The 23,952-nt window shown below is 45.3% G+C and overlaps 1 protein-coding gene across 4 annotated transcripts in view; it reads right to left on the reverse strand.

The window, feature by feature from the left end:
• Positions 1-23,952, reverse strand: part of LOC141101795 (multidrug resistance-associated protein 1-like) — a 511,330-nt gene that overhangs the window by 287,698 nt on the left and 199,680 nt on the right. For all 4 annotated transcript variants that reach the window (XM_073591130.1, XM_073591129.1, XM_073591131.1 and 1 more), the window contains one exon: positions 19,970-20,131. In XM_073591130.1, the coding sequence (XP_073447231.1) occupies positions 19,970-20,131 (162 nt within the window). The remainder of the gene's footprint in view (positions 1-19,969; positions 20,132-23,952) is intronic.

The following is a 23,952-nucleotide window of genomic DNA, read 5'->3' on the forward strand; positions in this document are numbered from 1 at the left end:
AACTGGGAAATCAAACAAGAAAACCAAAATCAATTAATTTGGAAGCTAACATTGCAAGAAAATTAGACAATTAAAAACATTATTCCCCAGCATCAGTATAACATTCAATAATTTAATTGTTCTGGAATAACTAATATGGAAAGGCACACTTATCAGATTGGTCACCCCCTCTGATGGAACATTGATTACATTTTAGGGGGTTGTGAAATCCCTAAAAAAAATTACTTTTAGGACACGCAGGAATTTAGGGACTAAAAAGGCTACAAGACTGCAGTTGTCGCACTCTGCAGGTGCAGTTGCTAACCAGCTTACAGTAAATGAGGTAATGTAAAAAGGCATTCATGTTGCAAGGAGTACACAATCACATGCAAGGGCAATTAATGAAAACACTTTGAGGCTTGCATATGATTTGATGATGGAAATCAGCAGAGCTTCTGCTCATTTACTAAAGCACTGGAACAAATGCACTTGTAGAGTGCACATGCATTTTGCAAAGTGCAACATATATTTGCTTTAGACAAATCAACACCACAGAACATTCCAGCAAATTTTAACGAGGGTGGGGGTGGGGGGGGTTGTGAAATCTAGATAATTGCTCATTAGCAGCACACTATTTGGAGTGAGTTTAGGTGGGGGGGGGGGGTTGTGAAATCTAGATAATTGCTCATTAGCAGCACACTATTTGGAGTGAGTTTAGGTGGGGGGGGGGGGGGGGGTTGTGAAATCTAGATAATTGCTCATTAGCAGCACACTATTTGGAGTGAGTTTAGGTGGGGGGGGGGGTTGTGAAATCTAGATAATTGCTCATTAGCAGCACACTATTTGGAGTGAGTTTAGGTGGGGGGGGGGGGGTTGTGAAATCTAGATAATTGCTCATTAGCAGCACACTATTTGGAGTGAGTTTAGGTGGTGGGGGGTGGGGGGTGGGGGGGTTGTGAAATCTAGATAATTGCTCATTAGCAGCACACTAAATACACTCAAACAAAATACATTCCAAATGAGTAGACTAGGTGGATATGTTCCCATCACTTCATGCTGGGAAGGTTATAGAAGGAAAATATACATGCATGACAAAAAATAACAGTAAAAAATTCAAGCATGTGTGAGGATAAAAAGGGGACATTCACACTATATTGCAATGATGGTAAGTAGTGTTTGAAGCAAGAAATACATCACATTATCAAAGATTACATAAAAGAACATGTGATACTAATAAAAGAAAAATATCTTACCTTAATATAGTCCTTCTGCAGGACCTGTATGATGGCAGAACAGGTCTCTGGGATAATGATCCCCAAAGCCTGGGGGGAGATGCCTGTCGAGAACTTAAGGTCCTGCAGGCTTCTCCCTGTGGCCAAATACCGCAAGGTAGCGACCAGCCTCTGCTCCGGAGTGATGGCTTGCCTCATGCAGGTATCCTGCCTGCTGATATAGGGGGTCAGCAAAGCCAACAAACGGTCAAAAACGGGGTCCGTCATCCGGAGAAAGTTCCTGAAATCCTCAGGATTATTCTCACGGATCTCACGGAGCAAAGGCATGTGACAGAACTGGTCACGCTGAAGCAACCAATTCTTGGTCCATGAACTCCTCCTCGCCCTGTTCATGGACTGGTCTTGGGCTGAAGAATAAACTACAGCACCAAGCACATACAATGCACGAGCTCTACGACGAGTACGTACAGGTAACATGGCTTCAAAACGGTCGGCTGGTCAGAACGCACTAAACAGAACGCACTGAAGAACAGCAAGGCCTGTGAAGAACGACCTGAAAATCAGGAACGAGCGGCCAATAAAACAAAGATTTCTCAATGCCAACTGACCAAACGCACTGAAAAGCAGATACAAACCTCACAAGCACAGACTGAACAACAGTTAAAACGAACTGAAAAATACGAGTCTCACAAGCGCGAATCGTCTCTCACCAAACTTCTACTAACACGAGATAAACACGAGATTAGCAGAAGGAGCCCAAAGGGTGTCGTACGGGCTATTGAACTTCCGTTTTATAGTCTCGTCGGACTTGGTGTACGTCACCGCGTACTAGGCTGTCGTACTTTTGTGTGGTCGTGTGTGTGCAAGTCCGTTCGTAAGAAAGTCTGCCGCAAGTCCGCCGAAGGTACGTCGGAAGTCTGTCGGACAGGCTGTCGGACTTTTGTAGACGAAAAGTCCGACCGTGTGTACGCGGCATAAGAAGAGCAGTACATTGCTTTTTGATGTTCATGTTTGTGGTACATGTGTACATTTCTATGTCTTCAATATTTTAAACCTGTATTAATAAATATTTTGATACTTTTTTACCCCTTTGGTACCGTCATAGTCCTTCCAATTTAGTATGTTAGGGTTTTTTTATGTAGTTTATTTCCTTATTATTTTTATTTTTTTTTTTTTTACATACACATTTTTTTTTTCTCTGCAAGGAGAGAGATACAGTTTATCTCTCTCCTGCATTCACAGAGAGTGACGCCCTCCCAGTGCAAAAGGAGATACGCAAATATGCAGCCCCACGGAAAAAAAATGCCCAGTCTAGTGGGGCTGCATATTTGTGTTACGTAGGCGTGAAGGGGTTAAATATTTAATATTTAAAATGTTTCCTTCCTCATTTGCTTCAGTGTTTTTTAAACACCAGCAGCCCTTAGTTATGTAGTCAAACCTGTTTTACAACTCAGTTGTATGTATTGTAAGAGATTAAAGACTTAGTCGGGTTTATCATAATAAAAGGCCCAGTGTTGTACTGGATTTGTGTCATAGCTGAGCTACATAGATGTAGAAACATAGAAAAATGACGGCAAAAAAAGACAGAGTAGTCCATCCATTCTGCCCATTTTTTTTTGTTTTTTTGGTTATTGTTTGTTTTTGTTTGTATAGATCTGTTTGTCCCAAGCATGTTTGAAGCCATTTATTGTTGTCTCACTACCTATGCTGGTAGTTTATTCCAAGCATTAACTACCCTTTCAGTAAAATAATACTTTCTAAAATTATTTTTGAACTTTCTTCCAGTTAGCTTGAGGTCTTGTCCCCGTGTTTTTGATTTCCTTTCCCTTCTTTCTTCCAGACTGTACATATTAACCTCTTCCCGTCCACGCTATAGCCGAATGACGGGTACAGTGCGGACCTACATTGCCAGGAAGCAGTCAATAGACTTCCTCCCCTTTTTGAAAAAAAAGCAGATCACCGGCTTCAGTGTAAGGGACATCGGTCCCGAAGAAGAGGCACAGCCACCTCATCTGTGCCCACCAGTGCCACCTGCCAGTGCCCACAGTACATATCAATGCCCACCAATCAGTGCCCACCAGTGTATATCAGTGCCACCTATCAATGCCCACAAATGCCACCTATTAATGCCCACCAGTGGTGCCAATCAATGTCTCATCAGTGCCACCTACCAGTGCTGCCTATCAGTACCACCTACCAGTGCCCATCACTGCCACCCATCAGTGCCCATCACTGCCAACGATCAGTGCCCATCAGTGCCAACGATCAGTGCCCATCAGTGCCACCTATCAGTGACACCTATTAGTGCCCCCTATCAATGCCCTTCAGTGCCGCCCATCAGTGCCGACTCTCACTGCCACCTCTCAGTGCCCACCAGTGCCACCTATCAGTGCCCACCAGTGGCGCCTATCAGTGCCCATCAATGCAGCCTATTGGTGCCCATCAGCGCACCCTATCAGTGCCCATCAGTGCAGCCTCATCAGCGTACATCAATGGAGGAGAAAAATAACCTGTTTGCAAAATTTTATGACAAAATATAAAACTGTTTAGTATTTTTTTTCAAAATTTTCGGTCTTTTTTCATTTTTTTATTAAAAAATAAAAAACCCAGAGGTGATCAAATACCACCAAATGAAAGCTCTATTTGTGTGAAAAAATGATAAAAATTTAATTTGGGTACAGTGTTTGACCACACAATTGTCATTCAAAGAGTGACAGCGCTGAAAGCTGAAAATTGGTCTGGGCAGGAGGGAGGTTTAAGTGCCTGCCCAGTGAGCAAGTGGTTAAGTTCTTGAAGTCGCACTCCCCCAAACCATTTTTGTTACCCGTCTCTGGACTCAATCTTAATATATTTTTGTAAGCAAGGTCTCCAGAACTGGACACAGTATTCTAAATGAGGTTTCACTGGACACAGTATTCTAAATCAGTGGCTCTCAAACTCAGTCCTCTAGTACCTCTAAGGCTCGGTTCACACAGGGACGACTTGTCAGGCGACCTAGTCGCCTGACAAGTCGCCTCCCGTTTTGTGCTATGGAACTGTTCTAAGGGGAGCGACACAAGTCGCTCCGACTTAGAAAAAGGTTCCTGTACGACTTTGGGGGCGACTTAGGGCGACTTGCATAGACTTCTATACAGAAGTCGTTTTGCAAGTCGCCCGGGCAGTCGTGTGCAGGTCACCTCGGTGAGGCGACCTGCAAGTCGTGCCGCCCCTGGTGTGAACCGAGGCTCACAGGCCATGTTTGCAAGTTTTCCTTTACCTTGCAAAGGTGCTTTAAATCAGAGTTAATGGTCTGGTATTTTGGACAGCTATTTTATAAGGATGAGCTCAGGCGTATTCGCAAACAGCACATGCAGAGCCCACCAGAAAGTCGACACTGAACAGCGCTAATCACAGGCAGTGAGACATTTCCCGATCTCTGCAGCCGCGCATCGGTTAAATGTCTCACTGCTTGTGATTAGCGCTCTGCATTCCGACTTCCTGGCAGGCTCTGCACGTGCTGTTTGCGAACACGCCTGAGCTCATCCTTACTATTTTATCTAAGAGAAATTCCCAAAACATGGCCTATTGGGGGTAATTGAGGACTGAGGTTGAGAAACACTGTTCTAAATGATGTCTTAAACTATGAAGGGAGGAAGATTAATAAATGTGTCTGAGGCACACTTTGCCACAACTTTGTCTCCACTGAAGTGCAGCCAATCAGCTTTCAAATTTCCATCCTCTTGTGTAAATTTTGCCCTGTGGTAAAAATGAAAAACAGAATCTGACTGGTTGCCATGGGTAACGGCACCAGTTGAAATAGTCTCAGACACATTTTATGAATTCCTCTAATAAGTTCAAATATTGCAATGTGAAAGTGGTGGGGATGTTTAGCTTGCTAGCTCATGCCCATTAGTGCCTCCTCATCAGTGTTGCCTACCCAGTGCCCATCAATGCCCATCAGTACCACCTCATCAGTGAAGGAGAAAAATTACCTGTTTGCAAAATTTTATAACAAACTATGAAAAAGTTTTTTGTTTTTTAGAAAAAAGTAAAAAACCCTGTGGTGATTAGATACCACCAAAAGAAAGCTCTATTTGTGTTAAAAAATGATAAAAATTTCATATGGGTGCAGTGTTGCATGACCGTGCAATTGTCATTCAAAGTGTAACAGCGCTGAAAGCTAAAAATTGGCCTGGGCAGGAAGGGGGTAAAAGTGCCCAATAGGCAAATGGTTAATGGCACCCCCCACGTATCTAAAAATGTAGCACAATTTCAGGTGCAGGAACCGCTGCATGCGATGCACCATGCGATTTCCTGCTGGCTGCGTTTTGAAAATGGTACAGGAAATTTTTTCCTACATGAAACACAGGCAAAGCAGCCTATACAAATGAATGGGCTGCTACGCCTGCACAAACATGGTCCACAGAACTGCGATAGTGTGAACCAGGCCTAAAGGTAGGAAAATAAAAATAGAAAAACTTACAATAATGTGCTCAAATATGCACACCCTTAAGGTAATAATTTGTTGAAACACCTTTTGATTTTATGACAGCATTCAGTCTTTGCCCACTGTCAGATTGTAAGGGCATCTCCTGTGCATAGCCCTCTTCAGGTCACTCCACAGATTTTCAATTTAATTCAGGTCTGGGCTCTGGCTGGGCCATTCCAAAACTTTGATAATTTTCTGGTGAACCATTTTTTTGTTGATTTGGAGGTATGCTTTGGGTCGTTGTCACACTGAAAGGTAAATTTCCTCTTCATCTTCAGATTTTTAACAGAGGCCTGAGGGTTTTTTGCCAAAACTGAGCGATGTTATACGTGTTTATACATCCTTTGACTAAAAACCCCAGATCCAGCTGAAGAACAGCCCCAAAGCATAATGCTGCCACTACCATTTGGGTTTGGTATTTTTTGGGGTTTTGCACAAAACATACTTTATAGAATTAAAGTTCAGTCTTGGTCTCATCAAACCATATGTATAGACATACAATCACACTTACAATATACTACATTTTCCACATGCTTTTGGCAGGCTTGATGTAAGTTTTTGCAAAATGTAGCCTGACCTGGATGTTTTATTAGTAAGAAAAGGCTTCCGTCTTGCCACTCTCCCCCACAGTCCAGGCATATGACGAATATGGGAGTTTGCTGTCACATGTAGTAGACAATTCCTGCAGCTCCTTTAATGTTGCTGTAGGCCTCTTGGCAGCCTCCCATAGAGGGTTTTTTTTTTAATCAATTTTAGAGGAACGCTGTTGTACCATATTTTGTCTACTTGTTGATGATCAGTTTCAGTCCCATGGTATATCAAGAGGCTATGCTACTGCTTTGAGGAGACTTTACAGTGCCAAACAAAATGTAATGACAGCCTTGTATAACCCCTCCCACTCCCATCAAGCTCCAGTTTTGTAACAAAGCAGTAGTAAGAGTGTATCATATCCCTTAACCACCTCAATACAGGGCACTTACACCCCCTTCCTGCCCAGGCCATTTTTCAGCTTTCATCGCTGTCACACTTTGAATGACAATTGCGTGGTCATGCTACACTGTAACTATGTGACATTTTTATCATTTCCTTCACACAAATAGAGCTTTCTTTTGGTGGTATTTAATTTTTTTCCTAAAAAAAAAAAAAGGACCAAAAATTTTGAAAAAAAAAAGTTTTTCTTAGTTTCTGTCAGTAAATTTTGTAAATAAGTAATTTTTATCCTTCACTGATGGGTGCTGATGAGGCAGCAATGATGGGCACTGATGAGGTGGCACTTATGGGCACTGATGAGGCGACATTTATGGGCACTGATTAGGTGGCACTGATGAGGAGTCATGAATATGCCGCACTTATGGGCACTGATAGGTGGCACTAATATGTGGCACTGATGAGCACTGATAGACAGCACTTATGGGTGGCACTGGTGGGCACAGATAGGTGGCACTAGTGGGCACAGATAGGCGGCACTGGTGGCACAGATAGGCGGCACTGGTGGGCACGGATAGGTGGCACGGATGGGCGGCACTGATGGGCATTGATGAGCAGCAGTGATAAGTATTGATGGACAACGATGGGCATTACTGATAGCCAGCACTGACTGGCATCACTAATGGCCACTGATTGCTAGCACTTGTGGGTGCTGATTGGTGGCAATTGTGGGCACTGGTTGGCACTGATTGCTGGCAGTGGTGGGCACACAGTTCTGGCACTGGAGGGCACCTAATTGTAATCAGGGCACTGATGATCAGTGCCCTGATTACATCTGTAGCTATCCCCAGTGTGGAGATGCCGCTGATCGGCTCTCCTCTCCTCACACTCTGTCAGTGTAAGGCGAGGAGCGCCGATTACTGGCATCTCCACGTTTACATGTGACCGGCTGTGATTGGACACAGCGATCACATGGTTAAAGAGCCGTGGCTGCGGCTCTTTACACAGATCAAGGTCACACCGGCGCGCGAGAGTGATTGTTCTGGGAGGCCGTCATATGACGTCCACCCAGAATGAGAGCTGCACCGACCACCCGTCATTTGATGGCTGGCGGGCGGGAAGTGGTTAATGTACTCCAAGAAAAGCAATTTATGGTGAGTCAAAAATCCTATTTTCATATTCTGTCAGAACCATGAATCAGACGGAGACAGAATATGCTGTAAAAATCACACCTTCTAATATAATGGTAAAAATGGTACATATCAGTAAACGTAGTCAAAACATAGCCAGGGTAAGGCAGCCAAAGCGAATAGTCAGAACAAGCCAGTAAATCAGGAAGACAGAGATCTGCGTAGTCAGAGGCAGCAGACAAGATCAGGAACCAGAAGGGACCTCAGCCAGGCAAGTCTTCGACAGGAACACAGCAGAGAGTCTCCAGATATGTTAGACCAGTGTTTCTCAACTCCAGTCCTCAAGGCGCACCAACAGGTCATGTTTTCAGGAATTCCCTCAGATGAAATGGCTGTGGTAATTACTAAGGCAAAGAAACTGATCAAATCACCTGCGCAAAATAGTGGAAATCCTGAAAACATGACCTGTTGGTGCGCCTTGAGGACTGGAGTTGAGAAACACTGTGTGAGACCAAGGTGAAGGCACGGAAGGAATGAACCAGGCAGTTTAAATAGCCAGAAGGGACTGGCTGTTGGCTGAACTGATGAAGATCTTCAGGTATGACAGAGAACCAGACTGCCTAAAGAGCATTGTAGTTGAAAGATAGAATTAAAAATAAAGGGAAATTTAATTTGGCTGTCTTTGATTAGGGCATAGAGAAGGGAGAAGAATTGTCCTGGTTAACGTGAACCTTGGGAATGAAAAGAGGCCTTCAGCCTCAAGACAACCTTGTATCTGAATAACACAAGAAAGTGTTTTTTTTACTGGTTAAGGATACCAACTCAAAAACATCAGAGGGGTCATGACAACAAGAAAGGCACTCTTCTAAAAGTAGCCAAAGAAAAAACCCCAGTAGGGTCAATGGGAGATTTCTGAAGAACGAACAAAACCAGGCTAATATCCTACAGTGTCACTGGGGGATGTACAGGGGGAATAAAGTGTGTGACACCCTGTATGAAGGCCTTCACTAACAAGTGAGAGGCAAGCAGTCTTTAAAAAAAGAACATTTATGGCTGAGATTTTACTCATGATGATACTCAAGGCCAAATGTTGATTCAGACCAGACTGGAGAAAACACACGATTTGTTTTGTTTTTTAGATAGAATTTCCCTGCATGCACCATGACAAATATGCTTTCCAGATGTAATAGTAAACATTGCCAGATGTCTGTTTCAAACCTTTAGAAATACAGGAATAACTGAATCAGGCTAGCTTCTGTCCCTCGGGACCTAGGTTTCAACTGCCAGGCTGTTAAACCAGTGACCGAGAAGCAGGGGAGTGGGGGGACCAGTCGGTGTGAGCCCCCAGAGTGTCTGAAAGTTCAAGTACCACATTTGCCAGGACCAGTTTGGTACAATGAGAATCCACAAAATGCCATTTATCTTGATCTTTCAGAGCAGGAGAGGATGAAGTTTCAGAGGAGGAAAGGTGTATATCAGGTTGAACTAATCCCACAAAGTCAAAAAAGCATCTATTGCAATCGCTAGAGAATCCCTGGACTTGGAGACAAACCTGCTCAGTTTGTTGTGGAACCTGGGAGTCTGAGTTTTACATCTGGCATCCCCCACCTATGATAAAGGTCTTGAAATACCACAAGGTGAAGAGATCATTCTCTGGAATTCAGACACTAATGACCAAAGAAGTCCATCCGACAAATTTTCCCCATCTGCGATGTGCATCGACCGGCCACTGTATATATACGTCATTTTTTTGAAGATGGATATCTCGGTAACGGCAGCAGCTGCTGCCACAACCAAGGTATCCATCTTTGTGGCCGGCGTTTCTGTACACGATAATGGTGGTCTCTGCGGCAGGTTCACCGCGAGATCACCGTTATCGGCGGCGGGAGAGGTGCCACCCCCCCTCCCGCCGCTCTCCCGCGCCCCCCGCCGCTTACCGGAGCCTTCGGTAGCGGCGTAGGAGATCGGGACCTGTCAGTGCTTCGGTATAGAGACGAATGAGGCCAAGATGGCGCCCACCCGTCTCTATACCATAGGATGGCCGGAGCGACGTCATTACGTCGGCTCCGCCCACTTCTCCTAAAGGCACAATTTTTTTTGTGTCATTTTTTTAAACGACTTTTTTTTTTTTTTTTTTTGCATTTTAGTCTAAATATGAGATCTGAGGACTTTTTGACCCCAGATCTCATATTTAAGAGGACCTGCCATGCTTTTTTCTATTACAAGAATGTTTACATCCCTTGTAATAGGAATAAAAGTGATCCAATTTTTTTTTTTTTTTTTAAACAGTGAAAAAATAAATAAAATAAAGTAAAATAAATTAAAAAAAAAATTTTTAAAGCCCCCTGTCCCGACGAGCTTGCGCGCAGAAGCGAACGCATACGTGAGTAGCGCCCGCATATGAAAACGGTGGTCAAACAACACATGTGAGGTATCGCCGCAACCGGTAGAGCGAGAGCAATAATTCTAGCCATAGACCTCCTCTGTAACACAAAACATGCAACCTGTAGAATTTTTTAAACGTCGCCTATGGAGATTTTTAAGGGTAAAAGTTTGACGCTATTCCACGAGCGGGCGCAATTTTGAAGCGTGACATGTTGGGTATCAATTTACTTGGCGTAACATTATATTTCACAATATAAAAAAAAATTGGGCTAACTTTACTGATGTCTTATTTTTTTATTCAAAAAAGTGAATTTTTTCCAAAAAAAGTGCGCTTATAAGACCGCTGCACAAATACGGTGCAAAAAAAAGTATTGCAATGACCGCCATTTTATTCTCTAGGGTGTTAGAAAAAAAACAATATATAATGTTTGGGGGTTCTAAGTAAATTTCCAGCAAAAAAAACTGTTTTAAACATGTGAACACCTAAAATCCAAAACAAGGCTGGTCCTTAAGTGGTTAAGGGTCTTGTTCCGAAAACCCTCCTCAACAATGGATTGCAATTCTTTTTTATATTTTGGGTAGGATTACGGAGTAAGGGACAATAACGATATTTTTTATTTGATTTATTTATTGTTTTTAAGGTTGAACTGGATGGACTTGTGTCTTTTTTCAACCTGACTAACTATGAAACTATGTAATAAGTCTCATTATCAGAAAGAATCCTACCCATTTCACCATTATAGGATGCATGATCAAAAACAACAGTCCCGCTCCACTTACCTGCGGGGCAGACTGCTGTGTCCTTTCTGATTTTAAGAGCCTCTAGTCCTTTCTTCACCCAGTGGAGGAACTATAGGGGTCTCTGCAGTCGCACTTGCGACTGGGCCCTGCCATTCTGCCCCTGTGGGGGGGCCCAAGACCCGGCATCTCCCCCTGCACCTCTGGCTTGCCGTTTAGAATGCAGTGGGGGGAGGTGGGCGGCAGCGATCGGCAGCACTATTGTGCCTGTGGGTAGTGGGATCTCCCTGGAGCTTGTAGTTCTCTCTTCCCGAGTGTCAGTGTATACAGTGGAGAGAAGAGGGGAGGGGCCCCTGACCCGGGCAGGTATCAGTTTCACTTTCAGTGAGTCGCTCTGCTTGTACACTGCTGCTGAAACATGCCCGGGTCAGAGGCCCCTCCCCTCTCCACTGTATACACTCGGGAGAAGAACTACAAGCCTCATGGAGATTCCCTGCCTGTGGACACCATAGAGCTGCCGATCGCCGCCTCCCACCTCCACCACCCAGGTACATGGGGAACCTCTTGAAGGGGGGGTGTCAGCTGTCTGGGGACCCTGATGTGGGGGGGCTTTCTGGGGACATTAATGTAAGGAAGGGGCCCTCTGGGGTCCCTGATGTAAGGAGGGGCTCTCTGGGGACCCTGATGTATGGGGGGGCTCTCTGGGGACCCTGATGTAAGGAGGGGCTTTCTGGGGACCCTGATGTAAGGGGGCTCTCTGGGGACCCTGATGTAAGGAGGGGATCTCTGGGGACCCTGATGTGAGGGGGCTCTCTAGGGACCTTGATGTAAGGAGGGGCTCTCTGGGGACCCTGATGTAAGGAGGGGCTCTCTGAGGACCCTGATGTAAGGAAAGGGGTCTCTGGGGACACTGATGTAAGGAAAGGGCTCTTTGGGGACCCTGATGTAAGGAAAGTGGTTTCTGGGGACACTGATGTAAGGAAAGGGGTCTCTGGGGACACTGATGTAAGGAAAGGGGTCTCCGGGGACCCTGACGTAAGGAGGGGACTCTCTGGGGACCCTGATGTAAGGGAGGCTCTCTGGGGACCCTAATGTAGGGGGGCTCTCTGGGAACTCTGATGTAAGTGGGGCTCTCTGGGTACCCTGATGTAAGGGGGGGATCTCTGGGGACCCTGATGTAAGGAGGGAGGCTCTCTGGGGTCCCTAATAAAGGGGGAGGCTCTCTAAGGACCCTGATGTAAGGGGAGGCTCTCTAGGGACCCTAATGTAGGGGGGTCTCTGGGGACTCTGATGTAAGGAGGGCTCCCTGGGGACCCTGATGTAAGGGGAGCTCTCTGGGGACCCTGATGTAAGGGGAGCTCTCTGGGGACCCTAATATAAGTAGGGAGGCTCTCTGGGGACCCTGATGTAAGGGGAGGATCTCTGGGGACCCTAATGTAGGGGGGGGGGCTCTCTGGGGACCCTAATATAAGTAGGGAGGCTCTCTGGGGACCCTGATGTAAGGGGAGGATCTCCGGGGACCCTAATGTAGGGGGGGGCTCTCTGGTGAACCTGATGTAAGGAGGGCTCCCTGGGGACCCTGATGTAAGGGGGGTTCTCTGGGTACCCTGATGTAGGGGGGGCTTTCTGGGGACATTAATGTAAGGACCCTTCCTTATATTACCTCTGAGGACACTAATGTAAGGGGGGCTCTCTGGGGACACTGATGTAAGGGATGCTCTCTGGGGACCCTAATGTAAAGGGGAGGCTCTCTGGGGACCCTGATGTAAGGGGGGCTCTCTGGGGACCCTGATGTAAGTGGGGGGCTCTCTGGGGACCCTGATGTAAGGAGGGGCTCTCTGGGGACCCTGATGTAAGGGGGGCTCTCTGGGGACCCTGATGTAAGAGAGGCTCTCTGGGGACCCTAATGAAGGGGGGCTCCCTGGGAACCCTGATGTAAGGGGGGATCCCTGGGAACCCTGATGTAAGGAGGAAGGCTCTCTGGGAACCCTAATATAGGGGGAGGCTCTCTAAGGACCCTGATGTAAGGGGAGGCTCTCTGGGAACCCTGATGTAAGGGGAAGCTCTCTGGGGACCCTAATATAGGGGGAGGCTCTCTAAGGACCCTGATGTAAGGGGAGGCTCTCTGGGAACCCTGATGTAAGGGGAGGCTCTCTGGGAACCCTGATGTAAGGGGAGGCTCTCTGGGAACCCTGATGTAAGGGGAGGCTCTCTGGGGACCCTAATGTAGGGGGGGCTCTCTGGGTACCCTGATGTAAGGGGGGATCCCTGGGAACCCTGATGTAAGGAGGGAGGCTCTCTGGGAACCCTAATATGGGGGGAGGCTCTCTAAGGACCCTGATGTAAGGGGAGGCTCTCTGGGAACCCTGATGTAAGGGGAGGCTCTCTGGGGACCCTAATGTAGGGGGGGCTCTCTGGGGCCCCCGATGTAAGGAGGGCTCCCTGGGGACCCTGATGTAAGGGGGGTTCTCTGGGGACCCTGATGTAAGGGGAGGCTCTCTGGGGACCCTGATGTAAGGGGAGGATCTCTGGGGACCCTAATGTAGGGGGAGGCTCTCTGGGGACCCTGATGTAAGGAGGGGCTCTCTGGGGACCTTGATGTTAAGGGGAGCTCTCTGGGGACCCTGATGTAATGAGGCGGGCTCTGGGGACCCTAATATAAGTAGGGAGGCTCTCTAGGGACCCTAATGTAGGGGGGCTCTCTGGGGACCCTGATGTAAGGAGGGCTCCCTGGGGACCCTGATGTAAGGGGGGTTCTCTGGGGACCCTGATGTAAGGGGAGGCTCTCTGGGGACCCTGATGTAAGGGGAGGATCTCTGGGGACCCTAATGTAGGGGGAGGCTCTCTAGGGACCCTGATGTAAGGAGGGGCTCTCTGGGGACCTTGATGTTAAGGGGAGCTCTCTGGGGACTCTGATGTTATGAGGGGGGCTCTGGGGACCCTAATATAAGTAGGGAGGCTCTCTTGGGACCCTGATGTAAGGGGAGGCTCTCTAGGGACCCTAATGTAGGGGGGGTTCTCTGGGGACCCTGATGTAAGGAGGGCTCCCTGGGGACCCTGATGTAAGGGGGGTTCTCTGGGGACCCTGATGTAAGGGGAGGTTCTCTGGGGACCCTGATGTAAGGGAAGGATCTCTGGGGACCATAATATAGCGGGGGGCTCTCTAAGGACCCTCATGTAAGGGGAGGCTCTCTGGGGACCCTGATGTAAGGGGGGCTCTCTGGGGACCCTGATGTAAGGAGGGGCTCCCTGGGAACCCTGATGTAAATGGGGCTCTCTGGGTACCCTGATATAAGGGGGAGGCTCTCTGGGGACCCTAATATAGGGGGAGGCTCTCTAAGGACCCTGATGTAAGTGGGGCTCTCTGGGGACCCTGATGTAGGTGGTGGATCCCTGGGGACCCTGATGTAAGTGGGGGATCCGCATTCAGATATGTAACAATATATATATATATATATATATACATACACATACACACACACACATATATATTATATACATGTGTATGCCCACCAACGTGTATGACTTTCCTTACTTAGCTGCTATGGGCTCTAGCCCGAGATCTTTTGTAGACCTAGCAACACCCCTGGTGGGGGCCCTTCATGGTTTCTTGCACCGGGGCCCTGAAGATTCTAGTTACGCCTCTGGATTCACCTTAACATTATCTAAATCTGCTAATACCAAATCCCTAAAGACTCCAATGATGGTGCTACGTTGCCTTGGGGATTAAAAAGTGAGGCGTTAGCCAAAGAGGAGTGTCTAAATCCACCCGAGACAACCAAGACATTACGGGTAGGATTAGTTATCAAATATCGTTGAACATTGAGTCTACCGATGTACTTTTGCACATCCATAAATACATCAAATTTATTCAATGGACGAGGGGAGCAAACTTGAGGCCTTGATTCAACACATATTTCTCCTCTTTGGAGAGGACCGCTTTACTCAAATTAAATATCCCCCCATTGGTTACACCCGCCTACTTTTTAGATCTAACTCTCCCCCCCCCCCCCTAGTGCCTTGTTTTGATTGATTCCTCTTTTTCCTTTGTTTTCCACTCTGGGAAAAAAAAATCCCAGGGTGAGATTGATTCTGATATTGTCCTATCACCCCAATAGGAAGTTTTAGGCAAATAATCTCCCTGTTTTCTAAAATGATTATAATCATAATTATGGGATGACTGATTATAAGGATGCCGTGTGATATATATCTATCATCACCCTGATCCGAACCATATTCAATCAGGGGACAAAACCTAGTATAAGTGAATGGAGGTACCCTGTACCAATTAAACCCTCATAGGGGTCAGGAGGAATATAAAAGGAGATTTGATGATCTCAAGAAAAAATCTAGAAAAAGAGAAGTCAGATCAGGAAGCAAAAAAAAGAAAAAAATGTATTAGGCACACAGAGGATTATAATTAAAATAGAATCTTTAAATGGCAGCCCTCTGGGGAAGTCAATGCTAGTAGGAAACCCTCTTCAGGGTTGGCTACTGACAATAAGCCCCTACCTCAAAGTGGTTCCGGCACCCCCTTAGCACATAACAAGGGTTATCCTCTCAGATTGAACACTGGTAATCAGAGTCCTAGAAGGGGAGGTTCAGGATGGGGGGGGGGGGGGGGGTGGCAATCGCCCTCCCCCCAGGGTACCTCCATTCACTTATAATAGGTTTGGTCCCCTGAATGAATATGGTTCGGATCAGGGTGATGATAGATATATCACACAGCATTCTTACAATCAGTGATCCCATAATTATGATAGTAATCATTTTAGAGAACAAGGAGATTATTCGCCTAGAACTCCCTATTGGGAGGATAGGAATAATAGTCTAGGAGGAAGTCACTCATCTGCACAATAGCAACATCAATCTCATCCTAGGTTTTTTTTCAGAGTGGAAAACAGAGGAAAAAGAGGAATCGATCAAAATGGGGCACTAGAGGGGGGAGGAGAAGTAGATCTAAAAAGAAGGCGGTGTAACCAATGGGGGGATATTTAAAATGAGTAAAACAGTCCTCTCCAAAGAGGAGAAATATGTGTTGAAATCAGGCCTCAAGTTTGCTCCCACCTCATCCGTTAAATAAATTTGATCTATTTATGGATGTGCAAAAGTACATCCGTAGACTCAATGTTAAAACGATATTTGATAACTAATCCCACCCATAATGTCTTGATTGCCTCGGATGGATTTAGGCACTCCTCTTTGGCTAATGCCTCACTTTTTAATCCCCCAGGCAACGTAGCCCCTTCATTGGGGGTCTTTAGGGATTTGGTATTAGCAGATTTAGATAATGTCAAGGTTAAAAAAAATAGGGTGAATCCTACTTTTCAGAAAGGACTAGGGGCTCTTAAAAACAGAAAGGACACAGTAGTCCGCCCTGCAGATAAGGGGAGAGGGATTGTTGTTTTGGATTGTGCATCCTATAATGGTGAAATGAGTAGGATTCTTTCTGACAATGAGACTATTCAGTAATCCTACCCATAAATATAAAAAAGAGCTGCAATCCATTGTTGAGGAGGGTTTTCAGTTTTCCTTAACAAAAAAGAAAAAATATTTTTGGTTCCTGTGGCTCCACGAGTGCCAATGATATATTATTTGGCAAAGGTGCACAAGAACCCCCTGCAGCCTTCTGGGCATCCAACTATAAGCGGCATATACTCAGTCACATCCAGAGTGGGATGCTATATAGATAATTTTTTGCAACCTCTAATTAACAATACCTCGTCTTATCAACATTTTAGGAGAGGTGGAGTGGAGGGATGGCTACATCATGGCTACCGCCATTACTACACTATTATTTCACATCAGCATGGTAGGGAGTAGGGATGGACTTTATGTTCGGGGCGAACATGAGTTTGACTCAAACATTGGCTGTTCACCCGTTCGCCGAATAGCAAACAATTTGGGGTGTTCGCGGCAAATTCGAAAGCCGCGGAACACCCTTTAAAAGTCTATGGGAGAAATCAAAAGTGCTAATTTTAAAGGTTAATATGCAAGTTATTGTCATAAAAAGTGTTTGGGGACCTGGGTCCTGCCCCAGGGGACATGTATCAATGCAAAAAAAAGTTTTAAAAACGGACGTTTTTTCGGGAGCAGTGATTTTAATAATGCTTAAAGTGAAACAATAAAAGTGTAATATTCCTTTAAATTTCATACCTGGGGGTGTCTATAGTATTCCTGTAAAATGGTGCATGTTTCCCGTGTTTAGAACAGTCTGACAGCAAAATGACATTTCTAAAGGAAAAAAAGTCATTTATAACTACTCGTGGCTATAATGAATGTCGGTCCGGCAATACACATAAAGGTTCATTGATAAAACGGCATGGCATTCCCTCACAGGGGAACCCCAAACCAAAATTTTGAAAAAAAAATGCGTGGGGGTCCCCCCAAATTCCATACCAGGCCCTTCAGGTCTGGTATGGATATTAAGGGGAACCCTGTGTCAAAATTAAAAAAAAAAATGGCATGGGGGTCCCCCTCAAAATCCATACCAGACCTGAAGGGTCTGGTATGGATTTTAAGGGGAACCCCGCGCCAATATTTTAAAAAAATGGCGTGGGGTCCCCCCAAAAATCCATACCAGACCCTTATCCGAGCATGCAACCTGGCAGGCCGCAGGAAAAGAGGGGGGGGACGAGAGAGCGCCCCCCCTCCTGAACCGTACCAGGCTACATGCCCTCAACATTGGGAGGGTGCTTTGGGGTAGCCCCCCAAAGCACCTTGTCCCCATGTTGATGGGGAGAAGGGCATCATCCCCACAACCCTGGCGTGGTGGTTGTGGGGGTCTGTGGGCTTATCAGAATCTGGAAGCCCCCTTTAACAAGGGGACCCCAATATCCCAGCCCCCCTGTTTGAAATGGTAATGGGTACATTGTACCTGTACCATTTCACAAAAAAGTGTAAAAATGGTAAAAAAAAAAAAAACAACACACACCGTGGGAGAAGTCCTTTATTAAAAAATAAAAAAATAAAACTGTCCCACATAGTCCATTCACCTCCACCGACGGACCGAAAAAAAAATTAAAGATGATCTGCCTCCATATGACGCGTCCTCGCAGGTGACAGCTCTTTTAAAACTGTGGGGGGGCCACACGGTGTCGTCGCCGGGTGACCCCGCCCCCCTCTGACGCACGGGGACATCCCTATGTCTTCCCCCGTAGCATCAGAGGGGGGCGGACCGGGTGGCCCTGCTCCCCTCTGACGCTACGAGGGAAGCCGAAGGGATGTCCCCGTGCGTCAGAGGGGGGTGGGGTCACCCGGCGACAACACCTTGTGGCCCTGCCCACAGTTTTAAAAGAGCTGTCACCTGCGAGGACGTGTCATATGGCGTGTGCCTCCCATGGAGGCAGATCTTCTTTATTTTTTTTTCGGTCTGTCGGCGGAGGTGAATAAACTACGTGGGCCAGTTTTACTACGTGGGATATTTTCAGTACATATAGGTAAGCCTTATTATTGGCTTACCTATATGTAAAAATGTCTCAGGGGGGTTTACTTTAAGTAGTGATCATAAGGGTTTCATCAATGTGGATAGTTGCCATCATAAGGCTTGGCTGAAAGCTGTACCTAAAAGTCAGTTCATACGATTAAAGCGGTACTGTACTTTTCGTGAGAAATTTTTGGAGGAGGCTAACCTTTTGAAAGCACGTTTTGTCGACAAAAGTTATGACCTGTTGGATCTGGACCACGTCAGTTGTGACGTAGATGGGTATGATAGAAATATCATGCTCAGACCGCGGACTGATGGTGCCCAACCCAACCAACCACAAAGAGGGCCATCTGCCTTTTCTCCTATGCTTTCTTTTTTCACATCATATTCCACTCAGCATCATGTAGTTAAAGATAATTTTAAAAGGCCGCTGTGCAAATACAGTGTGACATAAAATATTGCAACAATCGCCATTTTTTTTCTCTAGGGTCTCTGCTTAAAATATATATTATAATATCCAATATATATATATCTATATATATATATATATATATATATATATATATAGATATATATATATATACCTTGGAGGTTCTAAGTAATTTTCTAGCAAAAAATACTGATTTTAACTTGTAAGCAACAAGTGTCAGAAAAAGGCTTAGGCATTTAACCCCTTGATGGGGTTATTTAGGGTTCTAGTGTTTTCCAGCCTGCCATCTCTGCACTTAATTTTTTTTGATTTAAGTTCTATTTTTGTAGGACTATATATGGTATGGTGTTTGGGGCCAATTCTGCGATCAGAACCTTTGATTTTAGGCCCTGTTTTCCAATTCCCATCCCACACATCTGCTCTGTCTGGTCGGACAAAGCTTCCGGTTTTTGGAGTGCACGGCATGCGATTTGCTCATATTCGGCTCCTACCTTATATAAGATACTGAGCACATGTGAGGCCACGCCCCTGATGACGTTGTATGATGAAACACATTGGGTGGAGCTGGAGCACGTGACATCGCCACGCACGGAGGTCGGCCATCTTGATGGTTGGAAATGTTCCCATTTTTACTATTGACATGCATGCAAGCTTTTATCCTACACAGTGTTGAGTATGTTTGCTGGATTTTATTAAATTGAATATTGAACATACTACACTATGAAGTGTTTCTTTGCCTTTGTTGGAACTTCACATCCATTGAGGTCTTTATGAAGTGGAGTCTGTCTAAGGGTGGAAGAGTTCTGATGTCTGGCGTTTAGCCAATTGGATTCTATAACAAACGCAATCGACCGCTGTATCTAGTGGTCCGCCTTGGATTGTAAGAGTCAGTGTGTGTGCACCTGTCAGTGGAGGATCTCTCACAAGATTTTCTATTCTATTTCTGGATTCCACACTAATTGGACTCTTTTGGTTGAACTTTTCTGATATTCCTTTAGCACTGCACCTTTTGTATGTTATACGCATACAGATGTAGATCTTTGATCATGATACAAAGACATTATATGGCTTCTTTGTTTTTAAGTTAGTTGATGGTCCTCTAAAATGTTATATTCTTTTTACTTTTTTTAACATTCTTAATGTCTTTTGTAGTGCTTTACCTATCAACAATTCTGAGGTACATTGGGGTCTTTACTACTGTCCTTAGCCATTAGTATAATTTAAGCAGTAAACATTTTAGTTGATATACTGTACCTGCCATAGAAAATACATCGCCACAATAATTGTTAAAGGCGCAGACCAGAAATAGTTGAAACACGTTGCCAAGTCCATTAATTTTTGGATATCAGTGGAGATCAGATTTACAATCTCCCCAGCAGAAGAATCTTTCCTTCCAGAGCTGGAAAGGACTAACACCTGGCAGAATATAGAAGTATATTATGAAGCAGAGTATCAGTAGCACATTTAGATCAGAATCATTAAGGGATAGGATAGAAGAGGGTAATGCGTAATATTTTAATAAGTCACCAAACCACATACTATATAGTATAGTAGTGCAAAACACAAATGTATAGGCACATCAAAATAATGGGATTGTTGTCTTACCTGTAAAATCTATTTTTGAAGTATAGAACAGGGCACAGGCAGATTCAGAGACGAACAGGTTATGAGTAGGTGATTGGACACAAAATGCTGTGAGGACCCCATATAACCTCTCCCACACTGAGCAATCCTCAGTTCTGTAGTAAGCAGTAAGGGCCACAGAAGGGTGATTGTCCTGCGTTCTGTATTATACACCAAGAAATGGATTTTACAGTAAGTCAAAAATCAAATTTTTTTTTAAACCCTGCAGCACAGGACAGATTCAGAGACATCTGGAACATCCTAAAGAAGTACTGAAGAGAGGAGAATAAAAATGCAAAAAAAACAGCCAACATACACTCAGAACAACTGAAAAATAAGGCCAGAATCTCAGCAGCAGCCTGAAGCATTTTATGGCCATAAGCAGCATCTGCCGAGGCCTGAAAATCCACCCGGAAAGACTTAGTAAACGTGTTAACTGAAGAGCAGGTCACAGCCTTACAAAATGGCAATGCAGAAGTTTGATGCTGAAAAGCCCATGATGCACTAAGAGATCTGGTAGAATGAGCCTTCTCAGGAAAAGGAGGAACCCTATCCTTTACCACGTAGGTCTGAATAACAACCTGAGGGATCCACCTTGCAATGGTGGAAAAAGATGCAGGGAACCCCTTGCAAGATCCCTTTGGGAGCACAAAGAGGGAATCCAACTGTATCATCAAGGCTTTGGCAGTGAGGTAGACTCTACACAACATCTAGAGTGTGAATTGCCACCTCCCAAAAATGTTTTATGCAGGACAAAAAGAAGGAAGCACGTTGTGATTTAGGTAAAAAGAGGAACCCACTTTAGACAAAAAACCTTAGTCTGAAGGAGGACTTTATCCTTGTGCACTACCAGAGAAGGTTCCTTACAAGATATAGCAGCAAGCTACGGCACTCCCTTTGCAGAAGTGATAGCGATAAAAAAAACACTTCGCAAGTGAGATTGGCCAAAGAGATGTCCCAATGGCTTCAAAGGGAGGAGTCTGCAGCACAGAAAGAGCCAAATCAAGTCCTGTGGAACCACTAGAGACTGCAGGAGGGGGGGGGGGGTATGGCACCCCTTGCAAGAAGGCCTTCACAAGAGAATACAACACCAACTATTGAAAGAGAAAAGTCAAGGCTAAAATTTGACCCTTGAACATATCCATGGCCAACAGCTGGCCCAGTCCTGACTGAAGAAAGGACAGAATACATCCCATGGAGAACTGGTGAGGACTAACATTCCACTGTTCACACCAGGAAAAAAAACCTTCCAGGTGTGATGATAGACCTTATGAGAAGTCAATTTTCTAGCATTCAAAAGTGTAGGTATGACTGAAGTCAGACAGACCCCTATCTCTCAGGACTTGGGCTTCAGCAGCGGAGCTATCAAAGCTAGTGGCCACAGCAGGATGGAGCACCAGACCTAGTGACAGTAGATCCAGACAGTCTGCTAACTGCCATGGGGCATCAGCCAGAAGCCAGAGTACATTTGGGTGTCAAGACTTTCTTTTGGGCCACAATAATCACTGGAATACCTTCAATCTTGGTCTGATGGATCAGATGGGAAAGGATCTTTAACCGAGAAAAGGCATGTCAGGGAGAAATGATCCCACAGAATCACCAGTACATCCAGTGCGAAGACCCTCAGATCCCGACATACAAACCTCTCCCCCTTGTGGTTGAGTCCAGCTACTGGCAGATGAGAAAATCTATACCCGGAATGTGTTTGGCTAAAAGCAAAGCATATTATAGGTCCACTTCGCTCTGAGTTGCTTGACATCTGGTCCCGTCCTGGTGATTAGTGTAAGCCATAGCCACTGCCTGCATCGGAATCCTTTGAAGGCAGTTTGTCCACCCCTGGAGGGCATGTAAAACAGATTTGAGTTTCAAAATGTTAATAGGAAGTTGGGATTCCTAAAGCGACTAAATTCCCTGTATCATAACTGTCTCAAGCACTGACAGGTTAGAATTAATTGAGATTACTAATTTAGGAGTGAAAGAACTTCCCTGCCTCCAGTACCAGATCGGGTATCCACCATAATAAGGAGTGTCGGGCCCCTGCCGACAGCTGGATGGGGCAATCAAGAAGTTTGCTTGTCCCAATGTCAGACCCAGGATTCTAATGCAAAATCTCACTGAAGATTGATCACAAGAGTAATGAGTCCATGAGATCTCAGCAACTGTTTTTTTTTCTGATGAAAAAATCTTAAGACAAGGTCAGGTCTAGGAACAAGGCCTAAGTACTACAAGTGATGAGTCAGAGTCAAAGCAAATTTTTGGAGATTGAGTATCCAACCAATAGCTTGAGTTGCCCATTGAACATTGGACCTCAGAACATGGGTAGATCGTAATCTGAAGAGAGGATTGTCCAGGTATCCCATGTGAACACCCTGAGAATAAAGTAAAGCAAGTATTAGGGCCAAGACTTTTCTTAACACTCTGTGAATTAGCTAAAAGGGAGCACCACAAATTTAAAATGTTGCTTACTTAGGCCAAAATGTCAAAATTGTCGATGTGGAGGATAAATGGGGCATGTAAATAAGCCTCTTTGATGTCCAGCGAAGCCAGGAAATCCTCTTGTTGAAGAAAGACAATGGCCAACCTGGTGGATACCATGCAGAATTTTCGTATTCTCAAATACTTGTTGAAGACCTTGATGTCCACTATGGGGTACACTTCTCCATTTGGCTTTGGAACTGGGAACAAGTATGAGTAAAGCCCCAAAACATTTCCCCCACCAGCACAGGTACAACTACCCTCAAGGACAGTAGCCTCAAGAGCTCCTGTATACTGCAGAGAGAAGGGAAGGTTTGCAGTCATGAACCCTGGAGGGGGGCAGAGGCTAAAATTCCCAAAGGTATAGACTTTTCCGAACCCAGATGAACAAGGTCACAGATGTCCCCCATTTGAAGAAATGGGGGCACCTCGTCATTGTGTAGAGGGGCTTAAAGCTGGGATTAGCCAGCTCGTGAGTCCAAGCTTTGCATCGAAACTGGTTCCTTATGAATAAAGGTTGTGGGCCTACCCCATTTACCTTTTTGATGAAAGAGTCAAGCTCCTCGCCAAAAAACCATCCTCCTGCAAAAGGAATTCTCTCCAGTCACTTTTAGCATTCCAGCTACAAGAGTCTGCATATCTGAACAGAAAGGAGGCCTACCCTAGATATCTGATGCAGAGAGTCAGCTAGTTCATCTACGCAATACCATAGAGCAGTCAGTAGGAGTTCCAAATTCTGAAGGATCTCAGCATCTGTAGAGATGGAACCCAATTTTCCTGCCATGTGTTTGGTCTATACTGCCAGAGTCTGGCATACCACCATAGCTGCAATAACAGGTTGCATTGTCAAACCAATCAGGGCAAAAGAGGATTTGAAGAGGACCACAAGTCTCCTATCCACGGTGCCCTTGAAAACTAGGAGATCCTCCACAGGAACCTTTAGTGATCTGTAGAGGCAACCAATAGCCAAATCAACCTCGGGGACCACCCATTTTTTCAAAAATGGATGCTCTGTAGGGTAATGTTCAGCAAAGCGCTTAGGAGGAGCATACACTTTTTCAGGCTGCTGCCATACAGTATATCTCCCACAAAAGAGTTTGCAGGAAAGGTCTTAGATGCTTGCACATTTTAAAGGAAAC

Source organism: Aquarana catesbeiana, linkage group LG06 (genome assembly GCF_042186555.1).
Source record: "Aquarana catesbeiana isolate 2022-GZ linkage group LG06, ASM4218655v1, whole genome shotgun sequence".
In the NCBI taxonomy this organism is placed as follows: Eukaryota; Metazoa; Chordata; class Amphibia; order Anura; family Ranidae; genus Aquarana; species Aquarana catesbeiana.